This window comes from Athene cunicularia, assembly GCF_003259725.1.
Source record: "Athene cunicularia isolate RWA chromosome 9 unlocalized genomic scaffold, athCun1 chr9_part1, whole genome shotgun sequence".
Taxonomy (NCBI): domain Eukaryota; kingdom Metazoa; phylum Chordata; class Aves; order Strigiformes; family Strigidae; genus Athene; species Athene cunicularia.
In genome coordinates, this window is record NW_020799110.1 from 573,415 (window position 1) to 587,617 (window position 14,203).

Consider the following 14,203-nt stretch of genomic DNA (forward strand, 5'->3'; position numbering starts at 1 on the left):
CTGGCCTCCGCAGGGCGGAGGGTGTCGGAGGAACCCCGGGCTGGGGCCCGCTGCTGGCGGCCCGTCTGCCCGGCCTCTGCTCCCGATGCTGCAGCACCTGGCGCTCGGCGGGCTGCGGGGTGCAGGTGCTGGGCGAGCTGGTCTCCCCGCTCCCTCCCTGCCCCGGGGGGGCCCCGGCAGCGAGGGAGGGTGACGAGGGTGAGACAGCAGGGCTGAGCTGGGAAAGGCAGCCCTCCGCGGGGAGGGAGGGAGGGAGGAGGAACTGGCGGCTGTAAGGCTCAAAATTTGCTGCTTTTTTCTCACACGCCCCCAGTGCAAATTTCTGAAGGTCCCTGCTTGCCCTTCAGCCTCACTCCCCTGCTCTCCTCTCCCTCCTGCAAGAGCTGAGACGCGTCCTGCCCTGCGGGGGGTTGTCCCCCAGTTCCACCAGCACCCTGTCCCCGGGGCAGGGTAGGGGGAGAGCGCTGGCAGGTGCCCACCCCGAGAGCGAGGGGCTCGTGGCCAGAGAAATGCTGGCGGCTTCCCTGGGGTCCAGGGCCTGCACTGCTGGGCGTGGATCAGTGACATCAGCTGAAGGCCTGCCCGAGGTTCCTGGTTTCCCTTTTTTAAAGAAGATTGCAAAATCTTCTTTAAAAAGATGGAAAAAAAGTGTGGAACGCTACCAGAGTTTCCAGCCCAAGCACACATAACGAGGAGGCAGATGCCTACAGTCCCTGTAACGCGCAAATGGCAAGTCATTTTTTAACATACAAAAGCTTTAATTGCACTGCTACTCCCAGTTTTTCGTAACTAAGATTAACCTTTTCCATTGAAAATACTCCTTAAATGACAGAGGTTTTTGAAAACACCTTATATATTTCCCAAACTTTGAGACTAATCAGACATATAGTTTGTAAGTTGCTTGTTCAGAGCTATGTGGTTTTTCCAGTGAACCTGACAAGTTTTAACATGATCTGAGTGAAGTATGAAGGAAGAGAACCTTTATTCTATATAATATAGAGAATTCAAGTTTGCTTTCCTTTGCTGATAGAGGTGCAAAGGAATACAGTACAAACCTTCTATACCGATTTCAGATGTTTTAGATACTGAATCTTACTTGATATGAATTCAGCTCTCTCAGGAAGTAAGTTACTGAAACCATGAACCCTCCTGCACTTCGACTCATCTCTCAGAAGGAATGATTAGTAGAAAACCTTTTTTTTTGCCATTGGAAAAAAGATAACGCATAACGTTTAGTGAATGAATACGATGTCAGTAAAGTTGTGCTGTTTTGAGAACTTTTCACAATTTCAGTTGATCTGATACTCGGTTGTTGGTTCCAAGTCTGGCTTTCAACAACTGTATCTTAATTCCTATTTTCTTTTCACTTGAGGGTGATTAAGAGCAAGAGGATTCACAGAACAACTTATCAATCGCCTTTCAGGTGGTCAGAGATCACTTACCTGTCACCATTGTCGCCTTCCGCTTGTCTCTGAGCTGCATCTCGAACGCCTCAGACTCCTCCAGGGTGAATCTTCAAACTACAGTAGGCACGCGAGTGTTTCTTGCGATAAGGTGGTTAAATAAACCATCTCTGGAAGTAAGCTTTTCTGCTTCCCATGGCTTTTTTTGCGATACCTGATCAGAGAGTCAGAATTCCCCTGGCCAGGAGCAACTGGAGCAACTGGCTTTCTCATTCCTGGGAATGACTCACATGCCAGGGTAGTGAGCGCCGCGCTCCCGCTCACTTCCTGGCTCCGCAGCTCTGGGGCGCCCGGGACGCAGACGGTGATTCACCTGGGAGCTGGGTTAGTGCCTGTCGGAGGCAGCAGCCTTCGTGCAGGGAGACGTTGTGAACAGTCCGAGTCGTGTTTTACAGCAGCCGTGCCCGTGCCTTTCGGGGAGCGCAGCTTTGTCTGCAGGGGGAACGCGAATTTAATGTGATACTGAAAATCCCGTGCTGGATAGGTGCCAATAACTGCCAACTGAGATGATCATCTCAATTATTAATTTGACTATATTTAGACATCTTTAATGTTGTGCTTTGAACGGATCCTCTCTTCTAAATAGCGTGTAGGATGAAAGCAAAATGTGAAGTCTGTAACTAAATATTTCAGCTAGAACGCCTAGCCTGTCGGATCCCTGCGTGCCCTTCCCTGCCGTGGTGCTCGCTACCACGAGACTCTGACCGTCAGCCCCTGACTCCTGCAGTCCTGCTGCCGGGGGTCCTGGCTGTACACACATTTAGAGTAAGATAATTTAGTGCCTGAAAAGCTCTGAAATAATCATGACAGTAGCTATATCAGGACACAATTTTGCTCTGTGTCGGTAGAGGATGAAGTGGTTAATTTCCCATTTCTGCAATCTTCTTAAAAAGAAAGCCAAAATATATTTCCCCCGTTAAATCTTCAGGAGAAAAGAAAAAAATAATGCTACAAGAGCAATGGCTGCCACGTCACTCTTCTCGGACTTCTCGTTCTGCTCCACCTGGACTTCTCCATACACATTTTATGATTTTTCTTCAAAGACCCGAGGGACTGAATCCCCAGCCCCCCTCTTCTGGGGCTGGACAGCCTTCTGCACGGGTGTCCCGTGAGGCGCCGGAGCTGGGGCTGGAGCAGGACCCACGAGCTGCCTCCCCGTGGTGGTGAACGGCTTCTCCTGGCCCTGTGTTCAGGGCAGCCCTGTGCTAATTTCCACGTTTTTGCTAGCGGGCAGACTGTAAAATTCTCACTTGCCTCGGGACCTCTCCCAGTCAGGTGCAGCCCCTGACGGGGGGAGACTTCTGGCACGGCTCATCTTTGAAGACCAGCTTTTGCAAGGCAAACCAGAAAATGCAAAGGAAGCCGGCAGGAACAAATGTTATACTTGTGTTGTGTCTTTTCAGCTGCCAAACTGATCTCAGGAGCTGGGTATTCTGAAGTGAAGCGATGGTCCCTGTCACAGGGACGTGCTGGCATGCGTACGTTGCGTCCCCCGAGGGGGGAGAAGGTTGTTCTGCAGTTGGGGAGAGGGGAGTTGTTGGGGTCTCCGCCTCTCTCAGACCTTGCGTGGGGCTATGTAGGGCAGCGTGTGCCGGCCCCCAGCTCACCTCCTTCAGCTGTCCCTTGCGCTCCAGCGCTTGGCAGCTGCTTCTGTTTTGTTCCCCTCTCAACTGCTCATCTTCCGTTTTTCCTTCTGATCTTCGGGGTTACCCTCCGTGGCTCTCAGTCGTTCTCCACCCTAAGGCTACGTGTGGTGATCGGTTCTCAGTTCCGAGTGGAGGCCGTGTGGGACAGGAGCACCTGCCTGACTGCGGGTCAGTGGGCTGCGCCTCCGAGGCGAGGAGTCCTTTGCTCCGGTCAGTGGAGGCCTGGTTCTGCCTGCGGGGAGGTACCGGGCTGGTTGTTTTGCCCTTTCTGCCGTGGCTTTGCAGCTGCCGGGAGGCTCCAGAGCTGTGAGCATCTGCTTTTGTGCGTCGCACTCTGGACGGGCCTCGTTCAATGAGCTCCTCGGTTGACTTTCTCCATGGTCTGGTTCTGGCATCAGAATTCCTCAGAGGAGCAGAGACTTCACAGCTCAGGCACCCAAGGAAGCGTCTGCGCCGCGTTGCTGTGCACGGAGCATCCCCCTGCCATCCCTCTGCCGGCCCGCGCCGGCTCCTCTCCCCGTTGGTGAACAGCAGCGCCAGCGCCTCGGCCACGCCGGAGCCCCAGTGCCGAAGCTGAGGGCTGGAGGCAGATCTGCAGATCGATCATGAACAACAGTTTTAACCCGACGTCTGAAGGTTACACTCTTGGCTTGTGGAGCCCGCGCTCCCCAGCCGGGAGCTGCATCCCTGGTGCTGGGCCGGGTGCTGGTGGCCGCCTCCGCCCCTCGGGGCTGGGTCCGGCGTGGTTGGGTGGGCGCTGCTGCCCTCGGGCACCTCTGATCCGGGAGTCCTCTTGGGCTGGGTCTGAGAACAGTGCTGCAGGATGTGTTGGGAAGAAGGGAGGAAATTACAAGTGAAAACTGGGATCTTTAAAAAATATAATTTAACTTCTTACAGACCCAAGCATTTAATAGTTGGTACTCTGTGAATGGAGAACACATTCCAAAGTCTGTGTGTTAACTATGGTCAAATAATAAACAGACGAATAAATTCTATATGAGAATGGATTTTTTCTGTTTGTTTTTTGAACACGGTGCAATGGCACGCAAACTTTTCTTTAAAATCTCTGTGTTTTCTACATTGGTAAAACTTAATGGATTAGAAACCACTGTCATGGCATCCCCTAGCAGGCTTTTGATTCAGGTGTGGTGTTTGGCTGTTCTCAGGCTGGAGCAAGTCAGGACTAGCAGCTGCATGAAAAGGAAATGCCATGGAGCTTGTCGTAAAAACAGCGCGAAAGAAATGTGAAGCTCTGATGTAAAGAAAAGCTGGAAGCTAAGCTGTAACTTCACTATTGTTCATGTTATTTAAAGGTTGGATTTCCCTTTTTTGTATTCTGGTGATTAGAGAGCAGTTCTCAGGTTTCATAAGAGCCTGAACAACGTTATTACAACAATTATTGTGTTGCTTCATGTTAAAACTCCTTTACTATCATATTTAGCAATATTTTTAAAGCAGATTAGCCACCTGGATAATATACGAGACTGGCTGTTTCTTTGTTTTAAACATAGGAAGGAGGTGGGATGATGAGAGCTTGCGACACTAGGATGATTCCTGCAGGTGTGCAAGATGGAGGTGCTTTTGTCAGTGGAAGTGTACCGGAAGGGTCTGACACTTCCCCTCTGCTTAGTGGTTTACTCTGATCACTGCTTTGATGGCTGTCACTAGAAGGGGAAGACGGAGGAAAGGAGTTAATTAATGAGCTGACTTTTAAAAAGCTCATTCCTTTTTTCCTGTACCCTCGAGCTCCTGGCATGATGTGATCGGTGAGCAGAGGTTCATGCCTTGGCTGTCTGATCCTGTCCACAGGCTTAGGGCTGCTCCGTGCCTTTGGCTTTCCCGCGCAGCCTGCTGCCTCCGCGTGTCCGTGTCGTCCTGTGGGCAGCATCTTGGCTGCTCAGCTCTTATTCATTATGCAGATCGTTGGTTTGCATTACTAATTAATTGAAGTACTGTCGTATGTACGGAGACTTTTCTGAGTTCTCGGAGTTGTAGGAGCCGCGATGGAGGGATGTGTATCGCTGTGCTGGAGAGTCAGGATGCGTATGAAGTGCAGGATTTGTCTTTAGGCATTCAGGAATGAGCCTGCTGTCCCTCGGAGGAGAGGCAGTCTGATACAAAATCTGGAACTCTCGATGATGCGTCTGTTAGGTAAAGGTATCCTCTATTTTGTTTTTCTGAAACACGAGTAAAACAAAAAATACAAAGAAATATTTGTAAGCCTTTGTGTACCCTAATAAGATTGATTTTCTACAAAACTCGACTGCTTAGTGCCCTTTAGTTCCCCTTTTGGGAACCCAGCAACCTGTGAAATGTTTAGAATAAGTGTCAGTAGTTTCCGTGTGAATCCTGGACCACAGAAACCTGGAATAGGGTTCATTTGTCTGAACAAGTTCAAGGTCTGGTGCCAGTTTTCCAGTTTCTAGGTTGTCTGTTGCTTCTGCTGCGGAGTGTAGCGAAGCCGAGCGAATGAACGTTTGGCTGCAGAAGGGAGAAGCCCAGCTGCTGCCTGTGGTGGGGACGGGCCCGAGGCAGCCGTGCGTGTGTGCAGCGGCCGCTGCGAGACTTGAGTGTCAGCACCAGCCTTTTCAAGTGAAGTTGGGAGAAAAATCAGATTTGGAAAAAAGGTGACTGCTGTATTGAATACACTGGAAGACTTTACTGAATTACATAAATTCCTTGGCAGTGCTAAAGAAATCTGGAGAGCCCAGAGGAGCAGCTTTCTGCGCTTCGGGGCTGATGGCTCCCTCGTCTCTGAGGGGACTCTGTTCTCAAAGCACGTCTCCGTTTTGGTCAGGTGTAAAACACAAAGTGTTGCTTTGGCCATTTTTTTTTGAGCCTTGAAAAGCAGAGACCTAAACTTGGAGGCTTTTTAGCTGTTATGATTCTTACTTCCATCTGGAGGCAGGGATCTGAAAACTTGCAGAGAAAAGTGCAAAATCCCACATGTTGGAATTTAGGGGACACTTTTTTCTGTAAGTGGATCGACCAGGTGCTCTATCCTTTCTCTGCTGCAGGGTTTGGTAACTCTGCCTGCCTTTTACCTACCTGAGAAGCAGCAGCTGAAGAACAGGTGATTAAGACTCCTCTGAAACCTTTGGCACACCCCTTATTTAAGGAGCAACTCGGCCCATTTTGCGGTTACACCCACCCTTACACGCAGGCTCTTCGCTGCGGGTGCTGCCAGCGCGGGTTTGTGCGCGGCGGTCAGTGAGCCTTGGAGTAAAAGCAGTAGAGATGAGAAAAATAAACCCAAACTTCCACAGTGGAATAAGTTTTTCCTTCTTCAGCATTTTCATAGTTTTTCACTGTTACATGGCATCTTTTACGTTACTGTCTTTCTGTGTAATAACCACTAAAATGGGCCAGAGTTCCACTTTTAAATCCAGAGCTGGATGTACGCGTGTGCCGAGAGTCCTGCGGGGCTCCCTGTTAGCTGTGCTGGGGCGATTCACTGGGGAGATGGGGCCTGGGCTGCAAGTTTGTCCCTAATACCCAGAGCTCAGGAACGTGGATTTCTGTGGGCACCTGCCTGGTGGAAGATTGCGGCTGATTTACAAACCGTCTTCTCCTGATGTTTAGCTCTGGTCCCTACATACTGCGCTGTGCCAACAGGCTGAGAGGAACATTTTTAGGCTCCTCACACCTTTCCTTAAGCAGTTGCTAAAGTGGTGACTATTTTAGCAGCTAAGAATTCAATATACTTACTTTTACTTAAAGTAGCCAAGTTAATCCTGTTAAATGCTGTATGTGTGTGTGGGAGAGAGGAACTAATTCCTGAATAGCATTTAATCCTGAGAGGAGGACACAGTCGGAGAAAACGTTGATTTACAGGGAAGTCTGGAACCAGCTGGAAGCTGATTGGGGATTAGCTGGGTTTCCAGTTGTCAGAGGGTGTCAGAGGCTCGGAAAGTGTGCAGCATGCCTGGCGGAGAAGACACGGCCAGTGGGAATTGCTAAATAAGACACACATCTACCTGCGTGGCAGAGGCTGGGGAATCCCACAGGCAGGTGTCATTAATGCACAGTAATCTAAAACCAGCTTGAAAACGTCAGGCTGTGTGGAGCAACCTGTGTGATGATATTAGGCTGCTGTAAATATTTAATTTCTAAAAATAGCAACCCAGTGGTGATCAAAGTGCCTGGCAGGTGTGAGAAGGCACAAAGAGCAGGAGAGCTTGGGAGGGAGGGAAGGATGCTGAAAGGGGATGTGAACCCTCTCTCGGGAAGGTGCTGGGGGGACCCTCACCCTTGAGCTCACGGTGTCCCAGAGCAGCGAGAGGTGAGTGTCGGGGTGCAGTGGGTGGTCACAGCAGCAGGGGGCTGATGGAGGGCTGTGGGGCTGTGCCCGAGGCCCGTGGTGCGGGGCAGTCCCGGGGACCGGGCGGTGTGTCCGGGGCGAGCGGCGGTGGGAACGTGCTGCTGGGGAAGCAGGGAGGCACTGCTGAGGGCTCAGCTCGGGTTAGCGGGTTTTTTAATACGCTTTGTGAAGTTGGGGTCAGTAAACGGCTGGTATCTCCTTTGCCTCTTAAAACAGTGAAACAAATTCTGGGGTTTTGGACTGACAAGCAGCTTCCCTTTAGGCACGGGTGGTTTGGGTTTCCCCTGTGGGACAGCTGAGGAGCGCTCAGCCGGGGGGGTCTGGACGGGGAGGGCTCGGCAGCCTCGCTTGCTGCCTTCTCTTTGCCTGTTGTAGGGACCGGGAAGGGTGAACGTGCCACCAAGGGGATGTTTCTGGGTGTTCCCTGTGGGCGAGCAGTAGGGTGGGGACAAATGCTGCTGGCCTGGGGTGCCCTTTGCAGGGAAAGCAGCCCTGGGTCTGCTGGCCGGGACGAGGAGTGTGTGCTGGGGGGTCCTGGGCTGCTGCCACCTGCGTCCTCCCCCGAAGTCCCCGCTGGGAGGGGAGAGGGAGGATGGTGAAACGGTGTGGGCCGTGGGAAATAATTACACGGGTGAGAGGCGGGGAGGGGTGGGGAGGGACCGTGTCCTCCTTCCCACTGACAAGCACGGTTCCTCCTCTTCCCTGACACCCAGCCCAAGGATTACTGATATGTGAACTCAACAGTTCTGGGTTTTAATCCCAAATAAAGCTAAATTGCCCTTAGAAGCAGCCTCAGTCAGTAAGCTGCTTAAATCTTAACAAGTAGGGTTTTTTGTTTAAGGCGGATAGAATTATTCTGTGGATAAGTGTATGAGGGCATTATGTTATTATATGGAATTTTAGTTCTGTGTTCTGTCAGGTGAACGCGATGCAGTGAGCAAATCAGCAGAGCCTCTGTTCTTGGCAGCTTTGCCAGCGCAGCAGCGGAAGGCTGCAAACCACTCTTGTTAATTTTATGCCTCATCAATGGCATTTTTATGTTCTTGGGGCTGTGAAGTGGCCCGAGTGACTCGAGGTAACGGTGGCCTCCGTGGTGCGAGCGCCTCGGCACCGTGGCTGGGGGCAGCGGCGGTGGGTCGGGGCCGCGCATGGAGCGACGGCTTTTTGCCTACGAAGGCTGAGCAGCATAAATAGGGAGATCCGTTGTGCCGCCTTTATTACATATTAATATTACAGTACAACCACCCTCTCATTTTCTACAGGAGTAAACCAAATTATTTCTGAACGTCTCTATGAATACACAGAGGCTGTAGAACACGAAGCCGCAGAATCAGGGGTCGGTGGCAGACGTTCGCGTGTCCAGTTCGGTTTTTGGGTTTGTATGAACTGTTTTCTGAAATGTCTTCACTCCCCTGCGTAGCAGCTTTTCCACAAAGGGTTTGCACAAGAACATGTATATCAGGGGGTCCATGCAGACGTTTGTGGCAGCCAGCCACAGCGTGCTCTCTTTCGCAATGAAGAGTTGGCTCTGCAGACGGCAATCCATCCGGGCCGCGGTCTGACTCAGGGTGTAGGGGACCCTGCTGAAATGAAACGGAGCAAAGCACAGGAAAAACACAGTAAAAATGATGAATACTTTCCCCTTGACCCTTTGTTCACTTTTGTTGTCTTTCTTCTGTGTTTTTATGTAAGACTCATAGACCTTTTTGGCAATAATTACATAAAATAGGAACATGAGGATGAGAACAGTCCAGAAGATGATCTGACAGATATAATTGACAGCCTCGTGCCATTTGAGCCCGAAGTAGTTCTTCAACGAGGCACACTTCTTCACGGAGTGGGGCGTTGCTTTCTTGTTCGACAGGATCATGTTGGGCAGGGAGAGAGCAAAGAAGAAGAGCCAGACCAGACCCGCAAGGATCTTTGCTGAGGTCAGGTTTTGCACCCAGAACTTCCCAAAAGGTCTCACAATCTTGAGAAATCTGTCAAAAGCAATGAGGCCGAGCAGCACTATGCTGATATACATGGTGTCATAAAATACCACGGCTGAGAAGCGACAGACAAAGGCTTTGAGTTGCCATGGTCCCAGGCCAGAGTCCGTCAGGATTTTCAGAGGAAGCATCAGGGTCATTATAAAATCAGAAACCAAGATATTTTTCAGGTAGACAATGAAAGTCGATGTGCTCGGAACCTGGAAGAAAGCCCAGAAAGCCAGGCTGTTCAGTGTGAGTCCCAGAAGGAAGACGAGTGTGTACAGCGCTGGGAAGACGAGGCGGGTGACGGTGGTGTCGCGGGGGCACGGTGCAGAGGGGGGTGCCCCGCTGGAGTTACTGACAGTGCTCTCGTTTGCGAAGTCTCCCATTGTTCGAAATAGACTTGGGTGGAAAGGAGAGGGAAAACATAAACCATAACATTCTGTATTTAAAATTACACATGCCTTACAGTAACTGGCAGGTTTACACAGGTAAACACAAAACCTGAACATGCATTAAATAGACCAACTGATTTCTCTTCTAGTTCATAGAAAATCTGAATCTTTGCGTAAGTCGCAGTTGTTTGCATACTAATGTCTAGTGAAGAGTTAAGATGATATATATTCAGCATGGAGGCCTAAGGTAATCGAGCAGCAAGGTGTAACAGCAGATTGCCCAGAGCACTGTTTGTCTTTACATGGAAATGCATTTTACTGTAGAACAGAAATCTTACAGTTGTGGCCCAAAAGCAAAGTGCTTCCAGGGAAGCGACTTCTGGTATTTCTCACTGAGCACACACCGTCTTTCCCTTCTTAGCACAGGTTTCAAATCATTCTCAAGATCAGACGCGCGCCGCTGGTTATCAGCCTCTTGCATCTGACAGCAGCCGAGCGCGTGCCCCGTCCCAGCCCGCGAGTGCCCCGCGCGCAGTACCTGAGCAGGCCTGCCAGCGGGGGCTTCAGAGGGGGCTCCTGGTCATCCGCTGCTCCTCTGCTGGCAGAACCCACGAGCAAAGTGTTAGGAATGGGGAAATGTGTAGAAAGATGAGACTTTCTGTTGGTGTGGTGCGCTGCTTCCTTCCTCGTTTTCACGTGCCCCCTGAGTTAGTTACCACGTTTGCTGTGGCTTTTCCCTCTTCCCCTGGCTCTCTGTCAGGCGGTGCTCTACCTGCTCCTGGACGAGCACAGACAAGAAGGATCGGATCCATCGAGACGGGAACGTTTTCTGGCTCTTTTGTGTGGGGCAGACCTGATGGCACCTACTGTGCCATTACTGGCTCCTTTAGAGAGGTGGGATGAGCAAACACAGAGTGTTTCCCGACAGTTTTCCAGGATAATGCCCAGATGCAGCTCTGAGTTCTCGTCTGTGTGTGTGGACTCCCCTGCTCTGGACAGCTCTCGTCATCATCAAATGCGTGACCAGAAAGTCTGCTCAGAGCCACCCTTACCATGGGTTACTTGGCTACAGAGTCACCTGCACCGACACATTCAGAAGCTGTGCCCTCCCCCTGGAGCCTGTTCATATCCACACATGAGCTGAGCCTGACTTCTCCTCTCCAGAGCGGGATTTGTGGTTTATTTTGGTGTTGGCGTAGCCAGGTGGTGCAGCGTGCTGGTTACAGCCACTTCTGGTTCTGGCAGAAGCTGCTGCTACTGCAGGGTGTGCTGTGTGTTTATTGTGTGTGTGTCAGGTGTAATGTTGGAATCGAGTGCATTTCTCTGTCAGCGAACTTTCTTGTATAAGTTTAGCGGAGATGTGTGATTTGTCTCGTATTTTCCTGCCGGCTGACGCGAGGTGGGGTGCTGGCTCCTCGCTTGCTGCCGTGTGGGAGGCCGTCCCTCTGGGGGCAGGCACGGATTGCTTTTTGAGGGTCTGGGGCTGCCTAAGTTTGTGCTTGAGTATCTACATGTTGGTTAATGTTGGTGTGCTTCGTGTGTCGGCGGTGAACGGCCGGCAGAGAGTACGGAGCCTGGAGGATGGCCGGGTCACCCTCGCTGTGGCCGTCAGCGTGACACGTCCCAGCAGCCTGGGCCCGCTTCTGTTCTGCCACCGAGGGCTCTGCAGAGCCGAGATAGAGGGGCTGGTGCTCCCACAGCTTCCCAGCTGTTCTCCTGGCGCTGCTCCCGGCTGTACGAGGGGGGTACGAAGTGCCTCCCCGTGCCCCACCCGTGGCGGCTCTGTGCGGGTGGCAGCAGTGTCTCTTGCCGAAGAGCCCATCGGCCGGGGGCAGCCGCTGCCAGGTCATTGCCACTCTGTGCCCACTGAGGGGGAGCGGGGCATCTCAACCTCCCTGCCGGGGCCAGCTGGAGCTGGTGGCGTAACCCCGCTCTGCCTGCGGGCACTGTGGGGAGGTGCCAGCATAAGCAGCAGACAAAACATTTTGTAAATATTTAATTCATTCCGGCAGGTTATGAGAGATGGGTAAACTCTAAGGCTGAGACCCCAAGTAAGAACTATCTTTTAACTTTTTAGGATATTGGGTATAAAACCGCCCAGTGCCCTGCCAGGCTCAGTTAAGGGGAGATGGGCAACGGCTTGTGGCAGGACCGAGCTCTTGTCTGGTGAGGAAACATGCTTCTGAACTGGAGCTGTTCTGCAGTGATAAGAAATGAACCATAAGTTATTACCGCAGCCTAGGATCTTTTCCATGTCTGGTTGTTATGATGCTTGAAAATGTTATGTACCTGAAAAGACTTCCCTGGTTTTTTTTCAACTTATCCAAATGAAAAAGAGGAAGGGGTTAAATTTTTTGTATAGTACAGAAGAGGTGCTCAATAATCAGTAATGATTTTACCATAAATCAATATTTCCCCAAGATCTAAGTATTATGTAAATTAAGTCTGTATCTTTTCTGATATAATACACTGTTCTTCATCAAATTGCACATTTGTTTATTCATATAGTAAGGTGAAGTATTTGAAGAGTTAGCTCACATCAAGATACACGTCATTTTGAAATAATTTCCTCTGCCGTACAACTATTAACTATTGGTCAGTGGATGAAGGGTTGCAAGCATATAATGAGATAAGCAAAATGTTACTCTGTTACCAAAAATCCGCACAGACAAATAGCTTATCCACATATGTCCTATATTTCTGCTAACTCTATTTAAGAAAACACAGTTAGTGTGGATTTTATTTGCATTTCCCAGATCTTGTGTTGTAATGGACTTTACTCTGGCCTAAGTTTCAGATATTTCTGCAAAATCTTTGCAGGTAATAATCTCATCTATAGTGTTACAAGACACTTTTAATTATTTTCTTACAGTTCCTACTATAAGTTCAGACTTTTTCCTAGCAGTTCTGACAGGGTGGAGGCTGGGATCCGATCCTGCTCCTCTTTTATTCAGGATGGTTCCAGGGTGCTTGTGCTTCGTTGGTGGGACAATTTCTAAAAAAGCCGGTGGCATTCTAGGTATTCTTCCTCAGGATTCGTGCTGCTACTGCCACCAATAAATGCATGTGGCCAAGAAGGGGTGTGGGCGGTTCTTAGCTCTAGAGCGGTGTCTCGTCCGTGTCATCGCCTTCGTTCTGCTCCTTCAGCTGTGCTCTGAGTACTGAGGGTGCCGTGTGCTTGCGCAGCATGTCTAGCAAGGACTTTCTGAAGGATTTGCAAAGGAAAAAGTATATGAATGGATCGAGGCAAGCGTTGAGCGATGTCAGCCACAGCGTGCTCTCCTTCAGGTAAAACAAGGTGTTCTGGGCGGAGCACTCGAAGACGTCTCTCGTTTGGCTCAACGTGTAGGGGATTCTGGTGAAGTGGAACGGCACAAAACAGATAAAGAACACTGCGATAATGATGAAAACCTTCAGATTTACAGTCTTTTTGGATGCCTTTCCCGTGCATCTTGTCCTTTTATAGGATTTGTACAGTTCCTTACTTATGAGTATGTAGCATACAACCACGACTGCTAAATTAACCCAGAAGATAAGTTGACAAATATAGTTTACAATTTCATGCCAGACTAAGCCAAACTCGGATTTCAAGAGAGCACACTTTTTTACGTTCTTAGACGTTTTCTCCTTGTTTGATAGAATCATGTTGGGTAATGAAAGAGCAAACATGAATATCCAGATTGCCATGGACAGGATCTTGGCACCTAACAGTTTCCTTGGTGTTGATGTTCTGAACGGCGAAGCGGCTTTCCGATAGCGATCGATAGTTATTAGACCAAGAAACAAAATGCTAATGTACATGGTGAAGTAAAATACCACCTGAGTGACCTGGCAGACAAATCCCCTCAGTACCCATGATACCAACTTTGCATCGCTAAGGATTTTAAATGGAAAAGTCAAGATCATGAGGAAGTCAGAAATGACAGTGTTCTTGAGGAAGATGATGAAATTGGATTTACTGGATACTTTAAAAAAGACCCACATTGCCAGGCCATTCATGGTGATGCCCACCAGGAACAGAATTGTATAAAGCAAAGGAAAAATGACTTGACTGATTTTGTTATCGCTGGTGCAGTTGCTGTTGTTTCCAGAGTAGCTGATGTTGGTTGCGGCTTTCATTTGCACTTTGTCTTTTCCCCCTCCCTGTGAAAACAAAAAAGAAAAAAATGAAATAGTGAGTTATATCTGTCATGAGACTTCTTTTTAGTCTGTGTTTAATTTTTGTGTTGGGAACATTTCTGTGGGGATTTTGACTGCTGTAAGTTGTGTTTTATTTTACCCAGGACGTCAGGTTTCTACAGAAGAGCACTAGATGTAGCCATGTTTGTAAGGTGGCCTGCTTTGGGGCTGAAATGCTGAGGTCACCTTCCGTCCATCACCCTGAGCCTCCACCCCCCCCCCCCCC

At 49.9% G+C, this 14,203-nt stretch overlaps 3 protein-coding genes across 3 annotated transcripts in view; 1 reads left to right on the top strand and 2 right to left on the bottom strand.

Annotated features, from left to right (window-relative positions):
• Nucleotides 1-14,203, top strand: part of MED12L (mediator complex subunit 12 like) — a 132,244-nt gene that overhangs the window by 73,708 nt on the left and 44,333 nt on the right. The window lies entirely within an intron of this gene.
• On the bottom strand, nucleotides 8,646-10,372 carry P2RY13 (purinergic receptor P2Y13). The gene is made up of 2 exons (XM_026854765.1): nucleotides 10,337-10,372; nucleotides 8,646-9,805 (listed from the first exon to the last, which is right to left on the bottom strand). The coding sequence occupies exon 2, from the start codon at nucleotides 9,790-9,792 to the stop codon at nucleotides 8,761-8,763; it is 1,032 nt and encodes a 343-aa protein (XP_026710566.1). The 5' UTR covers nucleotides 9,793-9,805; nucleotides 10,337-10,372; the 3' UTR covers nucleotides 8,646-8,760.
• The window catches only part of P2RY12 (purinergic receptor P2Y12), a 3,645-nt gene continuing 2,101 nt past the window's right edge, over nucleotides 12,660-14,203 (bottom strand). Inside the window, exon 2 of the mRNA XM_026854766.1 lies at nucleotides 12,660-13,941. Coding sequence (XP_026710567.1) covers nucleotides 12,898-13,917 — 1,020 coding nt within the window. The 5' untranslated portion in view covers nucleotides 13,918-13,941 and the 3' untranslated portion in view covers nucleotides 12,660-12,897. The remainder of the gene's footprint in view (nucleotides 13,942-14,203) is intronic.

Bases quoted from the DNA above. Each gene is read 5' to 3' on its own strand.
- P2RY13 (XM_026854765.1), bottom strand. From the start codon at position 9,792: ATGGGAGACTTCGCAAACGAGAGCACTGTCAGTAACTCCAGCGGGGCA.